The sequence below is a fragment of the Anneissia japonica genome, unplaced genomic scaffold (assembly GCF_011630105.1).
Source record: "Anneissia japonica isolate Jap-2015-1 unplaced genomic scaffold, ASM1163010v1 scaffold3709_len703521_cov189, whole genome shotgun sequence".
Classification (NCBI taxonomy): domain Eukaryota; kingdom Metazoa; phylum Echinodermata; class Crinoidea; order Comatulida; family Comatulidae; genus Anneissia; species Anneissia japonica.
The window spans coordinates 548464-569880 of record NW_022694779.1 but is presented as its reverse complement, the minus strand read 5'-3'; the positions used below and the strand labels follow the sequence as shown (position 1 = coordinate 569880).

The 21417-nt window shown below is 28.9% G+C and overlaps 1 protein-coding gene across 3 annotated transcripts in view; it reads right to left on the bottom strand.

Moving 5' to 3' along the window:
• Positions 1-1380: 1380 nt before the first annotated feature.
• The window catches only part of LOC117101303 (alpha-(1,6)-fucosyltransferase-like), a 57098-nt gene continuing 37061 nt past the window's right edge, over positions 1381-21417 (bottom strand). For 2 of the 3 annotated variants that reach the window (XM_033241265.1, XM_033241266.1), the window contains 8 exons: positions 19611-19750; positions 17784-17985; positions 15816-15930; positions 15074-15311; positions 8138-8384; positions 7218-7394; positions 6231-6381; positions 1381-4497 (listed from right to left, as the gene is read on the bottom strand). In XM_033241265.1, the coding sequence (XP_033097156.1) occupies positions 4159-4497; positions 6231-6381; positions 7218-7394; positions 8138-8384; positions 15074-15311; positions 15816-15930; positions 17784-17985; positions 19611-19750 (1609 nt within the window). In that variant the 3' untranslated portion in view covers positions 1381-4158. The remainder of the gene's footprint in view (positions 4498-6230; positions 6382-7217; positions 7395-8137; positions 8385-15073; positions 15312-15815; positions 15931-17783; positions 17986-19610; positions 19751-21417) is intronic. The other variant, XM_033241267.1, reaches the window with a different exon arrangement.

Genomic DNA, 21417 nt, shown 5'->3' with positions numbered 1-21417 from the left:
TAGCAACTGAAAAAAATAACATAAGTTTTTATATATTCCAACAGAATTTAATATTCAATTACAGTAATTATAACACAATTAAAATAATTGGACCAGTTACCTGGTACACAAAGTAAAAATAACTTCTAAATATAATTAAAATTAAATCATTACATAATCAGTTAAGAATAAGATACCATAAAGGTAACGAAAGAATAGGAAAAAATTGTACACAAATGAATTTTAAAAGCATATGGGTACAATGGTACTAAAACGATTTAAGTCATTCAGTAATCTATAACAAGTAAACAATGAAAGAAACATTTGTGATATTGGTGGTATCAATAACCAGGGGCGGATCCAGAGATGTCCAAAAGGGGGGGGGGCGTACCGTGGGGGGGGGGGCCGAAATGTGTTCTAGACGCCCGAAAATAACATTTGATGCGTTGTGGCCTATCATTTTTTTCTTTCTCTTTTCCCCTTTTTCTTACCTCCCAAAAAGGGGGGGGGGCCGGCCCTCCCTAAATCCGCCCCTGATAACATTGCAATAACATTTGATGATGTATTTGATTTATATAACATAATAAAATAAAATCCTCTTTTCATGCACAAGGGGCAACATTACCACATCTTGTAAGAAATTATATTTAGGTTAAAAATTTTTTTACAAAAAGTTTAAATTGTTGCATTAATATTAATCAACAAATTTGTTGGGGATTAGCACAAATCTAATTTTAAGAAGTATGTTAAGTTCACACTATGATATTTTATGTGGCAGATTGCCCATATATGGATCTGATATGACATCATCGTACCCGTCAATAAAAGTATTTATATACGCGTTTGGAAGCAAGTAATGCATCACCATATTCCTTTATACTTGGATGGGGAATGGGGTTCAACATTTGTAACCCTTTATGCTGGGTTATAAATTGGGGTCCCATGTATCTTTATATGGAGTTGGGGCCTTTTTAAGTAGATATATGAGGTTGGGGCCAATATGTTGTTATACATAATTGTTGGCCTTTTTTAAATTACACTACATTTACCTCACATTATCTACACTTTTCATAAATTTCTTTGGCATTTGAAAAACAATGTCAAATTCATTCATGTACTACATATCTCTACAGAAAGTATGGAAGGATATGAACATAATAGCCAAGGCCACCATAAAAGCTATCACAACTACGGTGTTCTTCATCGCTCATTACGCACTACGGCGACACATCATTTATAATATGATAGTATGATAATGTCATAATGAGTGGTCATATTGTAGTCGCAGTCTATATGGAAATATTGTCAAGTAATTATTACAATAATCCAAGTATAGATAGATTACATTGTAGTTAGACATTACAGTACTGAGTACAACTTAGAAATATTAATGATTTTTAATTTTTTTTTTAAATCAACAAATTATTTACTTTTTTGAGTTTGGTTGAGGTTGAAACAAGGAATATGAAATACAGTTGCTAAGCAACATGGTCTACTTAAACATAATAATTGTTTTAACATGGCTAGACATTTAAAGTATTTAAAAATATTTCTGAGGATAGGACACTAAAAAGTGCCATAAAAAATGGAAGAGGATTAGAATATGTCATTACCAACACCTTGGTAAATATCACTATGGTTGCAAGCCATTGCCATGGTAACTATCACAATAGTAATCATCACCATGGTAGCATTATGGTAACTAGGTAGTTATCATCATGTTACACCCACAATTTTTTTTTCAAAACAGCTTTCTTTTTCAGAAACTTTTGACTTCTAAAACTGATAATCAAATTTAATTATATTATATCTTTGTATTTTCTTTAAAAAAAAAAAGTACTTAAAACATTTTAAAACAATCAATAATTACCAAAATGTAATCACATAAACTGACAAGGATAATTGAAACTCTATTGCTTTTCAAAGTGACCATATTATAATAATGTTTCCCATGTTTTATTTTCAATTTAGGCCTTTACTAATTTCATGCTTTCTTTCCAATTTTCATTGTACAGTCTTCAGTTCTGCATGATTTTGTATTTTTAACCTCGAAGTGGCTTGTTAAAAATATCTGTAAAGAATAATCAGCTTTTCTCTGTTCCAAAATAAAGCTATTTATAAGCTTATTATGAGATGCTCAAAATAAAACTTTTCACAAGGATATATATAATATTCATTCTTCAAGGCTACATGAGTCACATTCAGTTAACAATAATAATTAATATCTGTTAAACAAAAAATATAATTTAATGTTTTTATTAAAACATAACAATCATATTTATCCTGTACTCCCTTTATATCTACTGATGTTTTGGATAAAAAAAATATATTTTACTGGAATTTGTTTTCGGTGGTGAACTTGTAGGGTGCAGCATATTAACATTAATTATTTAGGTAATTTCAAAATGACCTGAAGAGGGCGCTATTTGGGTGTTTCTTATTTTATCATCAATGTGCCAAATTTTTGCAAAAACCTGTTTAAAATAAAGTTCACTGAAATTAACAAGATTTTCCCTTTTATTTTTTCTCTTTAATAAAACCTACCCCTTCACACAACCACCAACCAACTACCATGTCCCTTTACCCTTCCTTTATGATACTACCCTTTATCCCACTCCACTACTGTTATCTGGCCTTGATACTCATGGCCATCATATAATATTCTGCCATAAAATATATAGTATATATATTATATAGAACTACCTGTAAGGAAGACGACTATATATGCAATGAGTTGTATACTAGCTAACTGGCAAGCCTTTACTTCCCCCGATGGATAGGTACGTCAGTTTTTAATTTCCCCTTCACTGGCTGCAGCGCCTCATTCTATGTCTTAAGTGAATAAAAATAATAATTATCGCTTCATAAATTCATCCATTTAATTAGTAGAAAATATTATCGGTGGACTTCATAAAAAAAAACAATACTTTAGTTAAAAAATATATTTTAATGGAATTTGCTTTCGGTGGTGATCTTCTTGTCAGGTGCAGCATCAATATCAATGTAAATAAAAAGTAACTCCATGATGACCTAAAGAGGGCGCTATCGGTGTGCATTACACTAACATGGAGAGGGCAAGATTGATACTGTACTAACGTTCACCAGCTGTGCATTTAGTGACAAATACACAACCATGGAATAAAAAGTTTAAAATATTGAAACTCTTTTAATAGCAAAAAGCTAGATCATTATTTAATTTGCAAATTTCAGTCCTAATGAGTTTTTAATTTGAGTTGTAATTAATGTCTGAGTATAACTGTTCCCAAATGTACAATTAAAACAAAAATAATACAGTACAATTATTTTTAAAATTTCACATGACATAAAATGACCTTTTATATTTTTTTAAATATAAATCTTTTAAACTTTTACATTTTGATATATAATTTTCCCTGACATTTACAAAATATTAAAATGAAAAACATTTACATTTTATGACATATTTTTTCAATAAACAGAGTTGCTTAAAATTGATGCAAATAAGTTTAACACTGAAGGCAAGGCAATTAATTTGGAATTGTTCTTAGAAAGATCAAATGGAAAGTAAACATTTGCATCTTGTGAGATTTAAAACACACTCACTAACATATCTTGTGAGATTTAGAACACCCTCACTAACATATCTTGTGAGATTTAGAACACCCTCACTAATAACACAACTTGTAAGATTTAGGCCACACTCACTAACATATTTTGTGAGATGAGATTCAGACCTTACTAACTCACATAACACATCATGTGATAGTTTAGACTACACTCCCAAACACATACTGTGAGAGTTAGACCAAAATTTTCAACACATCTTGTGAGATTTAGGCCAACTCACAAACACATCTTGTGAGATTCAGACCATACTCACCAACATATTTTGAGATATTTATACAATACCCACAAATAAATCTTGTGAGACTTAACCACACCAACCAACACATCTTATGAGATTTAGACCACACCCACCAACACATCTAGTGAGAGTCAGACAATCTCACATTATAAAAATTCAACATAGAATGGCTTTCAATAAACACTATCATCTAGAACACTAAAAAATCTATAAAACATTTAAAATTTATTTATTATTTATTTATAATTAAGTTTATATTTATATGATTTTCCAACACGAGAATAGAAATAATACAGATTAAAAAATTGGATATATTTCAATAAAATTATAACTTTTCAGCTTGGTATCTTATAATTTTCAGCTTCTTTATAAGTTGGAAATATAGCTGTATCTATTTTATCTTCTACTTTATATGATGGATAAAGGCCTGCTTTGCTGGTCCCTATATTGCGATTCGTTCCCTTGGAGTACCCATCCCAATGATTGCCTGCTACGGCAATAAAATCGCCGGGGCTAAGGCGGGTTTCCGAGCTGTCCCTCGGTTCGTGCGCATAGATCGCACGTTGGCGGTGCTCATTTTGACCGCCAAAGTAATATATATCATCTAAAGAGCGGAAATACGAAGACGCGTCTGGATGGAGTGTCTGCATAATTTCATAAGCTACCCTACAAACCTGCAAAAAAAAAAAAATATTTCTTATTAAATCCCATTGATTAAAAAATATAATTAGTGGCAAACTAATCATTTTTTTTTTATTTCTACCTTTCTTCATGTAATAATTTCAATTAATTTTATTCCAGTGAATGATGACTCCAAGTAAATAAAATATGTTCATTCATTGAAAAAAGATGAAATGTTCCATCCACCAGAAAGGAAGGCCTAACTTTAATTTTCATAAAATATAAAATGACAAGAATCTATTTATGTATATTATAAAACAAATAAAGAATATCTATTTATGCAATGAAAAGAATATTGTTATTTGCTGAAAGATAAAATGTTCAATTGAAATAAATATAAAATGACAAGAATCTATTTATATATATTATAAAACAAATAATGAATATCTATTTATGCAATGAAAAGAATATTGTTATTTGCTGAAAGATGGAATGTTCAATTGAAATAAATATAAAATGACAAGAATCTATTTATATATTATAAAACAAATAATGAATATCTATTTATGCAATGAAAAGAATATTGTTATTTGCTGGAAGATGGAATGTTCAATTGAAATAAATATAAAATGATAAGAATCTATTTATATATTATAAAACAAATAATGAATATCTATTTATGCAATGAAAAGAATATTGTTATTTGCTGGAAGATGGAATGTTCAATTGAAATAAATATAAAATGACAAGAATCTATTTATATATATATATATATTATAAAACAAATAAAGAATATCTATTTATGCAATGAAAAGAATATTGTTGTTTGCTGAAAGATGGAATGTTCAATTGAAATAAATATAAAATGATAAGAATCTATTTATATATATATTATAAAATAATGAATATCAATTTATGCAATGAAAAGAATATTGTTATTTGCTGAAAGATGAAATGATCAATTGAAATAAATATAAAATGACAAGAATCTATTTATATACATTATAAAACAAATAATGAATATCTATTTATGCAATGAAAAGAATATAGTTGTTTGCTGAAAGATGGAATGTTCAATTGAAATAAATATAAAATGATAAGAATCTATTTATACATTATAAAACAAATAATGAATATCTATTTATGCAATGAAAAGAATATTGTTATTTGCTGGAAGATGGAATGTTCAATTGAAATAAATATAAAATGACAAGAATCTATTTATATATATTATAAAACAAATAAAGAATATCTATTTATGCAATGAAAAGAATATTGTTGTTCGCTGAAAGATGGAATGTTCAATTGAAATAAATATAAAATGATAAGAATCTATTTATATATTATAAAACAAATAATGAATATCTATTTATGCAATGAAAAGAATATTGTTATTTGCTGGAAGATGGAATGTTCAATTGAAATAAATATAAAATGACAAGAATCTATTTATATATATTATAAAACAAATAAAGAATATCTATTTATGCAATGAAAAGAATATTGTTGTTTGCTGAAAGATGGAATGATCAATTGAAATAAATATAAAATGACAAGAATCTATTTATATGTATTATAAAACAAATAATGAATATCTATTTATGCAATGAAAAGAATATAGTTGTTTGCTGAAAGATGGAATGTTCAATTGAATGAGGCTCTTGCTTTGTTGAATGGAACAGTCCAAATTACAACACATAAAAATATTCTTCCTGTTGCACTCATAAACATTCTTTATTTGTACACTATCAAATTAAAAATGTGATTGACAATAAACCCAACTGACCTGCGACGAAAAGGTACAAACTAAAAAATCAGAATTTGCTAAGAAATGTATGTCTAATATAACTCCTCGTAAAGAGTTGTCCGAATATCGTTGGTTGATACTCGCTGACTTTGAAATATCATTATCACTTATAAAATGATATTCAGGATATCTGAAAATATAGAAAAAAAAAACATCATTAATTATATAGTTAATTTTTTATTATAAATTAATTATTCATATAAACAAATAAAGAATTATAATTATTAATGTATAAACTATAAATAATTATTTCTAATTTAATTGTGTATATCTAATTCAATATTTAAGTTATTAGCATATCTATGTATAAATTATAAAAATGTAAAATTCAATAATTAATTTACCTTCATAAATATATCATTTGTTCTATTGTATATATATATTTATTTCTACTATAATTAAGTATAATTAATTTAATATTTAATATTTAATTTACTATTAGCCTCAACATGTATAAATTATAAGCTTAATATAATAATGTAATGCTTTAATCATTTATGTTTATCTATGTCATTTATATTATTTGTATCATCTTAGAAGTCATTAGTTGGAGGTACACACCTATTTTGGTGACAATGGTTTAGGCTGCTTTCTGCTTTGCTGGCAGCTAATGACTATGGTACTTCTAATATATTTGTTCATGTTATATTTGTTTGATTTATTGATTTGTATTATATTTTGTATATTGTGTCTTTTGCCTGAATAATAACAATAATAATAATAATAATAATAGTAATAATAATAATAACAATAATAATAATAATAATATTAGTAATTATTAATTTCAAGCATTATTTATAAGGTAATTATTATTATTAATTATTAATTAATTACTTAAATAAATAAATAATTATTAAATATATAGCAAATATTATTAAATCAATGAATTATATTATAGCGCTTTAAACAGTTTCAGATGAATTTAAGTCTTAATAACAAAATCATTTGCAATTTGAAAATGTTTACCTTTTCCTTGTTTCCTCTAGTAACCCAGGATCATCAGTTGCTAGGTAAACTCTTTTTTTCTTTACTGTCTGTCTTCTTTTAATTAATTCATAATACTCTTCAACATGTTTCATATACTCTGAAATATCGTGGAAAGCAGCCTCAGTACCAACCTTGTCAGTCCTCCTCACATGAACTCTGTGAAATATCAAAGTGCAGTCAGTTACGCCGGAACTACTTTTCCCAAATGTTTAGAAAGCAAGAAAACAAAGACGTGCTTTAAAAGTTTAAAAGTAAATCTCTTTGCTTTGCTTAATACTTTTGAAAGTGCACCACCCTCACCATTTTACTATATTGCTGGACAATTTTCTGACTGTTTTTCTTTTAATATTCTTATATGTTTTAATTATTCAAATTCTTAATGTGCTTTGTTTTTAATACATGATTGTTGGTGGCTCAGTTTGCTTCCTTTTAAATCCTGTTTCTTAATTTTAGTTTTTGATTTTTTGAATTCAAATTTGCTAGTTTTGAAGCTTAAGCATTTGTATAATTATTTCTAATGTACTGTATTTTGACTCGATTTGTCCATTTTAAGTTCTGTAAAGCACATTGAACAGTTTTAATTGGAAATGTGCTATAAAAGTTATTATTTATCATTATTGTTATTATTATTATTATTATTATTCAGTAATTCCTAAAGGAAATCGTTCAATTCAGCTAAAACTGATTTTTTTTTAGAGATTTTTTTAGATACTTATTTGGTTTCTTTTGTAATTTCTGATCATAATATGATGCATTATATATGAATATATTAAATTAAACTTGAACGAAAAGTAACAGAACCAAACGCTGATGAAATCATAAATTTATTTTAACTTGACAAGACAACATATACTTTAAATCGATTAATCAATCAATGAACAAGAATGTTAAAATCTTACCCTACTATTGGATGTTCAAAGTTATGCTTTCCTTCCATTTCTTCAATATGCTGCTGAAGTAACTTACTAGGTCTTAAGATATACTTCAAAACCTGTCCAATCCACCATACTATGGGATGTCCATGTAGATGGACCAGGTCCTTTGCTAAGTCCGCTGGCACTGCTAGCGGTAGAAAATCCGGCTTTGGATGCAGACCATCGACTATTGGCAAGTCTACTACTTGGATACTTTCCATTGATTCTGCGCCTAACCAAAAAAATAAATAAATAAATAAAAAAAATTTATTAATTTAACATTATCAATATCGTTTTTGTATTATCATTATTTCACTCGTCATTCTTGTATACCTGGATTATGGCCCAGTGGCAGTGGTAAGGTTTTAGATCTGAAATTATGAGATCATGGGTTCGAGCCTAAAAGTTATTATTTGTGTCTTCAAGCAATTAAGATACTTTATCCCCTTTTTTTTAAATTTATTCAGGAATATAACACATGCATACCTGGTAGGTTATAATGCAATGCTTAGAGAGAAATATATGTGCCTTACAGTATATATCAACCTATTGTTATTATTAGAAGTCTGGAAATTGGGACAGCCTCCCAACGCAAGCAAAAACCTCTTGTAATCTACCCAACTCCAGTAAATTTATGAAGTGTGCATGTGTTTTACTATTGTATTATCAATTGTCCTTCTGAGGTCAGCTGGCAGTGTGTATCAAAATGCACCACAAAATAAAATTAAATGTGTAAAGAAAAGCTCATTTAAACCAGATCTCCCAGAAATGGAGCCTTGCTGTTTCTCACCATAGCATTCATATACAAACACTGAAACACTAAATTCAATTCAATTTCATTTCTCCATTTCTTTTATAGCTACACATCATTTAGACAATCTAAAGGTCACAGTGAGTCTAATGTGTATAATAATAAGCTGTAGTCTATTGTCTAATCTAATAATAAAATACAATGAAATATTCAGGATGAAAGAACCAAGTGCCATCAAAATGAAGTCATTAACCTTGGTTTAAGTGTAATCCAAGGAATACTTTAAGTCTAATGTCACATTTGTCAACAAAGTTAAAAACCAAAAGTGGTAAAAAAACACAGCAAATGCTAAAATAGATTCTACATCAAAATGATTAAATTTGAGGTGCTTCAATATAATCTGCATAGTTTTTTTTTGTTGTAAGGTGCTTTGACCGAATCCCCAAAAAAGACTCCTATCTTCTATGGAAAATTAAAACAGAAAATAGCATTGTAGAAGCAATAAACACCACTTCATTTCAGATAATTTCTACAGCTAATATCACTGACTTTTCCACTATGCCCCATTCCTCCACCAGACCCCATGTTAATACTCTTAGATACATGTCAGCTTGAGAGTACTCAGTTTTTTTTTATTTGTGTCGCTTGTTATATCGCAAGCTTAACTGAACCAGCCAACCTGCCTTAAATTGTCATCTCAAAGAATTTATCCACTTTGAAGCAAGTAGTAAGAGCAATTTGTTCATCTTAAAGCTAAGTAGAAAAGAAAATGTTAATTCAGAACACTGGCCTTGAGATAATTGAAATTTCTAGATAACATTCTTATTATCAGGACAAAAAATTAAAAAATGTAAAATGGACAAGAAAATAGAATTTAAAAATAGGTATTATAAAGATGATCATAACCAGATTAATAATAAAATAAAACAATATTATTGATTAAAATAATAGTAGAATTTAAAAAAATATTTATTAATAATATTGATATTAATATGTTAACATTAATTTCAATAACATTATTATTAATAATGTTATTGAAATTATTATTAATATATTTTAATGTATTTTCTATTTACACAATCTTGTGCTTCCTATATCATCGATTTAATGTGTAAAGGGTGGTGGGACTTTAATTCTAATGTAATACTACAATAGTAATGTAATGGGGAACCTGGTTAATAGTATTTAATAGTATACTGTAATTTATAATGAGTACATCAGCACCCACTGGAAATTATGGAATACAAACAGACAATATAAGATACTTTACAGCTTGTATCAAACCTAATTTGAACACTAACTATATATCATGTTACAATGACACACGGTTTTATTACTCAAATTTAAAATTCACAGTCGTAGCGAGCAGGTCTTCAAGTAATATATTTATACATCCTGTTGCGCTGTACACATGAGAGAAGCTCTAATTAATAATCAGACGTTTGTTAATTTTCACGAGATAAACGTAAACGTGATAGATGCTTGCAGACTGGATTTATGTTTCATAAAATATCCAGTCCCCATTTTCTTTTGTTGTTGTTCTTAACGTAAGCAGATTACAAATTAAAAGGGCTTACAACTTCAAATTGTTTGTTTTGATTTATGATGATGATGATAATGATAATGATGATGATATTGATATTGATAATGACAATAACGATGATGAGGAGGAAGATGATACTGATGATGATAATGATGATCAGGATGAAGATGATGTTGATAATGATGATGATATTAATGTTACTGATGATGATGATATTGATATTGATGATACTGATATTGATGATGATATTGATGATATTAATGATGATATTGATAATGATGATACTGATATTAATGATGATGATAATAATGATAATAATGATGATAATGATGGTGACGATAACAATAAGATGATGATGACAATAATGATAATGATGATGAAGATAATAATTATGATACGACCAAAAATTGTGTGTATTGCCAAAACCAGACCAATTCACAAACTAAAAAAAATCTAGGCCAAACCATAAATTTCTTGCAAAAACTATCATGGTAAATTATCCCAACATCTATAAAAAGCACTTCAAATGGCTTGCTCTTTGCAGTACAAAGATTACATTACAAGCATAGACATAAATATTTCAACAAACTAATAAGTTACAGGAGCCTGTCTAAATAAAGAACAAATATGCATTCATTCTACATAAATTATATATCTACATCAAAAATTTAAATTAAAGATGCACGCAGGACGTGTAACAGCTTACAAGGCGTGAAATGTCTGTTAAACAAAATCGCATTAAATCCAAATCAACACAGCAAATGTCAATCACTAAAAAAAAAATTTAAAAAAACATTTGACGAGAAGGTCAAAGACAAATGACCAACATTTAAAAACAGAAGATATTTGATGAAAGGTACACACCCACACATAAGTACAGAGATAATCCCCCCAGACCCACACCTACACAGACACCCTGCATGTTTCTGTTGTACAAAAAATACACAGCACTTCAAACTGGCAGATTAATAGCATACCTGAGATAAGGCTATTGCATTGTGCGATGGATTATTTCATATATTATTATTATAATAATTATCATCATAATTAAATAAAAATCAGTTGATAAAACCTTTTTATTTAATTTAAAATCTATCTACTGATTAATACAGCTACTCAACTCTTTTTGATTTAAAAAATACCAAGAATGGAAAAGAGATGATTAAGAAGTATGTCCATTTATACAATTAACAACACTTAGAAAAAAAATATGACCATTATTATTATAGCCTTCTTGAAAATCTATAAAATTATGAGGTTTCATATTATATCAGAACCATTTTCATATTTCGTGAGTGCTATATAACTGATCAAAAATGCTGATTTATTAGACACATTTAAAAAAAAAAAACATCAAAAATTAATTTGTTAATAAAGAAGCATATTAGTCAAGAATTTATAGAAGTAAGTCCTTAGAGAAAACGTAATTTGTTGTTACTGCAGTGTTTTATAAATTTTAATATAATGATTATTATCACATCCAGTTGTACACATTTATATGTGTATATATGTATATAAATATACTATATATTTTTTGTAAGAGCCAACATGGAATATTTATGATATAGCATCCTGGATTTATTATTATAATCAAATATAGATTTTCACAGTCATGTGTTTTAATGGCACATCTAAATGTGTAAATTGCACACATAATCCACAGCTTGTGTAGCATTAATGGTTGAAACTTCCATAAGGCATATAGATTTTCTGTAATTATAGGCCAGCATCAAAGCTTGGAAAATCAATAGAGTATCAACATTAGTATCTGTAGTGGTGCTAATATGAACGAGGACAATACACTAAACCAGCTGCCAACATGTATCTATTAATAAGTGAAAAACAAAGTAAATAATTGTTTAACAATCTGAGTTGATAAATCTATGCAATCAAGAGCTATCTTCACACTGTTATTTTTTCTATCTGAAGTTGGTAAAAGCCAAATCCTCATTAAATCTGCAGCTAGTCAAGGCCGAATAATGAGAATTCCACACACCGACGCAAGTCCAGAAACGCAAATGATCTTATTAGAACATTTATATACCATCACCAGTCGATGGTGACAATACAACATCCGGAAGCAACATGTTAATTATGATTGATCCCTAAAATGAATGTTGAGAATCCCATAATAAGTAAATTGACAGAGAATTGCATATGTGCAGCCAAGAAATTCTAAGGACTATAGTGACAATGTTGCAAAACTGCTTAATTTTTAGGCTTAAATCAGTCATTTTAGGCCAAATATCAGTCATTTTAAAAGAGTGACACAAAACTGGATGTTACTGTATTGAAAGAAAAACTCCAAACTCACACTAACTTGCCCTCATAACATCTCAAATGGCAAAACCAAAATTTACAGATAGTGAGATGTAGAGAAAGGGGGAAGAAAATAGGACATACTCAGAGGAATTTTATAGATTATCAGATATATTTTTGTACTCAATCATTTATTTGTTTGTAAAAATGTTCTCTATATTGTAATTATTTATTAAATATTGTTAATACTTGGCTTTTTTATATTGTGTCATTAAAAGCCTCTCCCATATACTACATTTTTGTAATAATATATTTTTGTAATAATTTATTAATGTAAATAGACTAAATTAATTAATTAATTAATTGTAACCAAATGTAATTAATTGTAACTAGACTTATTTGTTTGGTGAATGTGAATGTTTGGTGTAAATATGTTTTTTAGACTTGGTATTGTATATTTTAGGATGAATTTCTGTTATCTGTTGAGAATTACATGGTTTGCAGGTATACGGAATATTGTATTGTTTTTTTTTTTAACTTTCAGTATAGTGATAAAATGCTTGTGAAATGTTTGTTTGCTTGTGTATGTGCATTTTTTAATGATGTATTTTATTGCAAAATTGTAAATGTGCTTTTTCTATATATTTTAACTACTGTATTTTAAGTGTAAAAGGTGTTTTTAATTACTTCTTTGTGATGCGCCTTTGAAAAATTTTTTATTTGAAGAGGCGCAATGTAAATAAAATACATTATCATTATCATTATTATTAGATTTTAAATTCCTTTAAAATAAAACCTAAATTAAAATACCTAATGAAAATCGATGAATTTTTTCAATCATTATTTTTATTATTATCATGATGTGTTAACTATATTGCATTGTTTAAATATGATTTATTGCTTGTGCTCTGGGGTTGGCTGGCTGGTGTGACTTTATAAATGTCATTATTATTATTATTATTATTATTATTATTATTATTATTAAAATATAAATAGAGGAAGACTGAATAGTTGTTGAAGAAGGAAACAACAACAGAGAGAACATATGGAAAAGGCAATGATATTTGCTATTCACTGCAAACATACAAAATATATAATCAGATTAATTCAAATTGATTTCTAAATTTCATTAAAAAAATAAATATGGTAAAAATATTATAATTTGTAAAAAGTGCGATGATGCATTTTTCTGCTCTAGTTGGTTTCTGAGATTTTAGACTAGATTCATTAGAAATTGGGCTGTGTTGTATGGTTTTTCTTATTAACCTAATATTAGCACTTTGGGTTATGTTTATAGGGTGTTATATGAAGCATTTATACTCGATCTGCTTCGCATCATTTGCTGAATAACGCCTCACGAATAATGTATGTTCTATTATTATGTAACTAAAACAACAAATAATAGTAAACTGGACTCAAGCCATTAACCAGTTCACTTGATCATTAGCATTTCATTATCATTTATAATTAGCACAATCTGAAAACTGAATTAATAAAAGGTTAGTCTAAATTACATTTGATAAGAAACAAAATCATCAAAATAATTTTAAAATTAAATAGCCATGGATTTATGAAATGGTTTCTCTAAGAATATGACATGCCAATGAATTACTTAAAAGATTATATTTAATAAGACACACAATCGAAATCTTGAAAAATTACAAACATGAAAATAATGAATAATTCAATACGAAAAGAGTGAATTATTCATTAAATACTCATGATTAATTAATTGGTTTCTTCAAGAATAATTATTAGTGGTATTTCATCACATACTAACAGCAAAATAAATTTCATAATATGAATAAATTTTGTAGAATTTAGGACAAGATTCTGATGCGGAGGCAAATTTGATATCAGTTGATTGCTACCAATAACTCAACATTAAATTATTATTTATAAAGTACTCTGAGAGAGGGAGAGAAGAGTTGACCTCTCAACTGTGCCCCACAGAAAATTTCATCTCCCCCTTCTTCAATAATCTTGATATTCTGTGATGGTCTATGTTCTATATATAATTTTAAATTAACCTGATAAATCATTATTATTATTATCATTATTTTTACTCGACTACAGTGCAGTTGTTTGCAATGTTTATCGGCTCTTTATATTTATAATGTTTTATATCATTTTACGCATAGGTTAACTTATCTTATATCGTATCTTTGTATTGTATTTTAGTATGGCATTTTTTTTAATTGTGAACCTTGGAAAACAAATTTAATTTACTTTGAATATGTCAATAAATTGAACTTAAACTTGAATTATTCGATAGTTTGCAGGTGGAAATATGCCAGATAGCAATGAGACAGAACCTGCAAATATCAGCATATAATAAAAAGATTTAAAAATTCAATAAAATACTTACGACCCCATCTGCCTGTTGTGCCGCCTTTACGATCATGACACGTATTACTAAGTGGCATGAACCAACGCTCCCAGCCTTCGCTAGAATACCGCCATCCACGTGACTCGAGGACGAGAGTGCGCTGTGTGCCATATGCCAGGATGAGGCAGTACGCAACGTGATGTACTTGACAACCATACCCGCATCCTTTGTTCAGGTTGCAAACCAACTTTTTAGCACTGTCGCAGTCAACAGGATTCTAAGGCCGAAAAAGAGATCAAGAGTTGCTGCAATTATTGTATCATAATTATTATTTTGGTTATACTGTATTACAAGAACAAAATTAACCAAAATTAATATTACAGTAAAGAAAAAAATAATCCCATTATATTATTATAATATATTTCTTTTATTATATTATATATATTTTGTTGTTGTTGTTATTGTTGTAATTATTGTCAACTACCTTGTTATTACTAAATTTATTATGTTGCAATTATTATTTCATTATTACTATAAATAAAAATAAGGTGGCAGGATTCGAACCATTGACTCCAAGAACTGAAGGTGAGCATCTTAACCATGAAAATACAGCTACAATAACACATTCTTCCTCTTACTATATGGTAAAACTTTTACATAAAAGTAGATAACATGGTACTGTATAAGGGATTATCCTATAAATCGCTACAAGAGGATTTATAAGGATTACCATCTAAATCCCCAGAAGTGGATTTCCATTCTGAGGGGTCTCTAAACATACCTGTAGATAGTAGAATCGTCGTTGTACTTTATCTGAAAGAGCCTTCGCCGCTGCTAGTTTCCATTTACCAGTATCATCCACATTGCTGATGTTATATAAATCTGTAAGTATTGACCTGAGTAAATAAAATCGTTAAGTATAAATTATTCAATTACGAATACTTTGTTTACAATTAGTCTCAAAACATAGAGCAATGCATTAACAGCAAATATTATGCCTTCGGTACAGTTCATACTATTCATCACTTTTAAGTTTAATTTTTAAACAAGATCATAAGTTATTCAAATTTAGAAATACAAATATACACAATTTTTTGTTTCTTACAACTACTGACTTTCTACCCATAATCCACTACAGTACTACCCAACTACCCACAATCCTTGCTACCCATCATCAACCTCTACATCTTGTAGTGTATTAATTGTTTTCACCTTTATAAATTAAAGGAAAAATTTAAAATTAAAATTGAATAAACACGCTTTGTATGAGAATAATAAGCAATGGCGACACAAGACAGCCGACTTCCAAATTAAAGATGGCACTACAAAAGATGAAGAGTTCTGATACCAGACAGCAAAACCAAATTGGGTTTTCTAAGAAAAAATCAATGAAACAATTTGGAATACAATAGAGCTATTTCTATTGCTGTAGCTAAACTAATTCCATCAGAATAGGAACAAAGCAATAATACAACCAGCCATATTTCATGTTCTTGTAAAATTATTATTTTTCTTGTTGAAATAACTTATTGATTGGTTATAAAAATATCAATGTGTTGATATAATTTTTGTAATAATTTATGATTTATATAAATTATATTGATAAAAATAATAATAAAAAAAAAACAAACATTTGTTTTGCGCCAATTTCAAAATAAATTATCAAAGGTGCGAAACTATACATAGAGCATGAATTGAATAAAGAAGTGGAGATGAAAGAGAAACGTAAAAAAACGCTGCAATGTTTCACTCTGGACGAAAAATCCTTGAAGAAAACAGTAATTTCTTTAACCAAAGGATTTCATCTGGTTATCATAATAAAATCACGATGAATAGTTTTATTGCAATATTAATGTTCTGGAAATAAGATAATTAAAAATGTTAATGATTATTCTCACTTCACTTAATCAAATAAATGTTTTAAAACTTCAAAAGCAGCAAAAATATTTCAACAAGCATAACATCAGAATGAATAGAATCCATCTACTATGAGTTTAGATGCTACTTCGTCATTCTTTTAGGCTAATATATTTTCTCTCTTTCGAACCATTATTATAATCTTGAAGATGAGACTCCATAGAAATGAAAACAAATTAAGGATGTTTCAAGTTGTTTTTCCAACCTACACTGAGAGAAATCATTAATGCTAAAAATTGAAGAAATCTGTAAAAAAAAATTTTAATAAACTGGGTAATAAAATTCTGCTTTCAATTCAAAAAACAGTATAATCTTCTTTAAATATCTCCGCTACTGCTTTTTTTCTGAAGTTGAGAAATATTGAAATCCGATATTTTGTAGCAGATATGATGAGGTTTTATGGAGACCCCTTGAGATGAAAATTTCTGCACTGCAAATAACCACTGTCAGTTAGAGTGATTCGGTGTCAAAACGGTACTTTGAAGGTTGTAATGTGATTCCGGCAGAAGTTGGTAAATTTCTTTGCTCTACTATAATTTCTTGATACTAACAAATGTTTTATAAGTGAGAATTTGTGCAAGTATAACATTGCTACTGACAATGGCAGATCTAGAAACCTTGAAATGGGAAGGAGAAGGGGGTGGGGGTTGATAGGGTGAGCAACGTTGAAATGAGTGGGGGAAGCACTAAATTGACACGAGGAAGCACTAGGGTGCAAATAAGGAGATTTTAGGCTACTTGAGCATAATTCTTTTGCTTCAAACATTTTTTGTGGGATTGTGGCACCCTCCCCCACCTCACAACTTCTAAGTAGCCAGATGATGATTCTTACCTCTGTTGATGACCCGCATCTTGTAATACAATATCTATTTTATCTTTCAACGACTGATCAGTACTTCTTTCCTGAATCTTCTTCAATTCCGACTGGACATAAAACCAGAACTCGGTCACGCCATTTTCAATTTTTCTACGCAATTTCTCATGTTGAATAGACGGACCTGTACCGCATTTCTCACTCGTTCCCTCTTGCAGTGCTGCAAAATCAAGTTGAACATCTGTTGCTTAACAAATTATTACACGTACAAAACGACATCAAATATTAATGTACACAGTCAACAACGCAATTAATAATTAATATGAAACCAAGTTGCTATAGAAACACGACGACAATAGCTGAAATCTGACATTAGGTAGGGTTTAGTTTTTACAGCAGTTTTGAGAAGAAAATTTTTAAGGAAACTCAATAAATGACATTGATATCACTATTTCCCCCATTAGACGAATAGTGAAGTGACATTTACAATACATTTTTAGCAAGGATAGAGAGAGGTAATAGCTACGACAGAGGTGAACCATAGAGAAATACCGTAAAGGATTCTATAAAAGAAAGAGCAAATACAACACATTAAGACAAACAAGAATAGTAAAAAACACCACATTGTTTAGAAAAATGTTATTTCATCAACATACCACATTATCTATAATAAAGAACACGGGGAAGTACCACCAAAATTTATGTTATATTAGGATACAAAAAAAAAACTAAATTTATTGCTATGAACAAAACCAACAACATACATACAAATCCCTTGATGATTAAAACTATACTATCAGCAGCATATCTAATGGAGGGGGCGGGAGAGAGGGAAGGAATACTGTACATAAGCTCTCCTTAAAGTTTGTATCATTCAGTGTGAAACTAAGCCCCACACTGAAATATTACCTCACTTCCTCAGCTTTCTAATGCCTAACACCCTCTCACTATCACATCCCACCACAGCAATTCCACATGTGAACCCCTAGATATACCACTGATGATTAATACTTTACAAACCCATCTAAAACCAACCTATAGTAACACATAACATAGTAACAGTTAAAAATCAAAATTTTACCATTATGGCCTAATTAAAAAATTATTAGTTTCTCATCAAGAAGTTATCAGCTTTTCAGATCATGCCATTATGCGTAAATCCATGGCAGTAAAAACAAAACAAGATGGCATGAAAAAAAAAGGAAGCAGAAGGCAAAAGAAAACTAATTTATTTTTTACTTGGTCAAATTTGTGCATTGTGTCTGTCAATTTTTTTCACTGCCCAACATAAACATTAATAAAAGAAAAGTGATAAAGTGTATAAATAAATACGAATTAAAGAATGTAGAATGTCAAGGAACATATTTTTCATTCCAGCAAAATGAAAGTATTAGCAAACCATGCAAAAAATAAAACCATGTATTAATTCACACAGATAGATGACTAAAAAGACATTAAATACACATTTCTGATCAATTTGAAAGAATCTGACTGTGTATCATAGTAATTTGGTGAAAATCGAGAAATTTTAAAGTTTCTAAGCTGTTTCTTAGCTTTCTTTTTAAAATTTTCCCAATGAGTAATGGGTAAGAGGAGGGTTTATTTTTTTAAATTATCTAACACATGTGTGGGAAATCACATTTTTGATGGGACAGAGGAGTGAAGAGAGCCAAATTATGTTTAACAGATCAGAAAGTATAGCAATGCAGAGTTCTTACTGAGAGGCGAGAATTACGTTCCTGGGCAATTCTCACACATTCTGCAATCGTAGTCTTAGCATCGCATGTCATGCTTGATCGCACAACATTTCACTGGTCATGCTTGAGCGCACAACTTGTCACTTACCCAAGTTATGTCCATCACCTTTAGTTGGTCGAGCATCATTGCTTAGCCCTTTACGCACTAAATCAAGCTCTCGCTGCAAATCGTTTATTTGATTTTTATCATTTTTGACATTCAACACAGATAGTTCTTTTTGTAACTTACTAAAAGGAGAAAATGAAAGAAGAAAAAAACATATCTAATATTAAATTATTTTAAAATAAAAGGGAAAAACATCATTGCTAATCGCCATGACGTAAACACCATCGGAATAGCATTGCAGTACCCACTGCTACTTTGGGATAAGATTCATCACTAGCTACTAAGCCCGGTGGTCTAGTGGTTAAAACACCAGGATAGCTGGAGGTGATAGGTTCAATTCCCACTAAAATCACTTTTTTCGCATGTATTTGGGAATGTACTCACCCATCAAGCAAGGCAAGACACCATTCCTAATATTAAATATACTAAAGAAATCAAAGAAATCTAGGTTTTAGAATAATCTAAGACACAATGAATGTTACAATAAGAAACTTAATGATAAACAGTAAACTTGTGGGATATAATTATATGATAGATTTTTTTCATTTTCAGGTCAAAATATGCAAGAGTTTGTGCAAATCAGTTTTATTGCTACACACTCTGAGATCAATGTAAACGATAGGATGTTCCGATCAAGAATATCGTACTGTGCTTCAATTTACAATTTTTATGAAGTTTGACAAAAATTTTTAGCAATCTGATCAGTTAATTTCCTAAGGAAAATATCGGATTAGGCAAAGGACACATCTTGTAAAACATTTTGAAAATTCTTTTTATGGACTTTTGGATTCAAAAATTATAATTTTTGTTTGAAACCTCTAATCCATCTGAGATGCACACTGTAATTATTTTGACATTTTATGAGTATGTGTCCTTTTTTCCTATTTTCAGATTAACGAGCATTGTGGGTATTATGAACCACCGGGGAAATTGGTTTTACAGTTTGTAATCATAGTGAGTTTCAATGGATTCAACTCGCAGATTGAAACTGTATTATATAAATCGTTTTTGTTATTTTGTCATTTCACGCTACTGTTACCAAATCAATATTTTACCGCTGCCTATGTACTTATTTGGTACATGCATGTGTGAAGATACGTGCAGCAGATATACAGGATTTTGAGAGTACGCATTTAGTAGTCATTATAAACACTGTCCAGTATCTATTATAATAATGAAATCTTTAAGATATTGTCCACTATATACTGTAGTCGAAGGCGATAAATAATTAATATCATGATTACAATGAAATACAAAGGCCACCGTAGCTTAAATATTTACATATTAATATGCAGTTTTTAAGAAATAAGAATAAAGAAAAAGCTACAGTATTAATCATGAGTATATAATTGGTGAAGGCAACTGAGGCAACTCAATCGAAACGTCTTTTCAGAACTATCTACATGGTGTACTGCAAGCACTAAATATAATATGTTGAATTATCATTATTTTTTTATAACTTGTTCTGCAAAATACACTGCCAAAATTAATTTTGAATTTTATATTAGATTTTTTTTGTTTTAAACTTATTCAACCTCTTGTACAGAATATCTTAATTCTTACAATTTATCATTTCATTCTTTTTTGTATATTTAAACAAATATAATTAAGAAATTACTTTAAACTTTTATTTTCTTTTCTAAAATTATAATTATTACAAAGGTCACTATTCAAAGCATACTAAGAATGAAACATAAGAAAGAAAAGGAAAGGATATTCAAGAACGCCAACGAAAGGTGTGAGAAAAAATAGTATGAAAGAAACGTAAAGAAAGAACTAAACCCAAAAG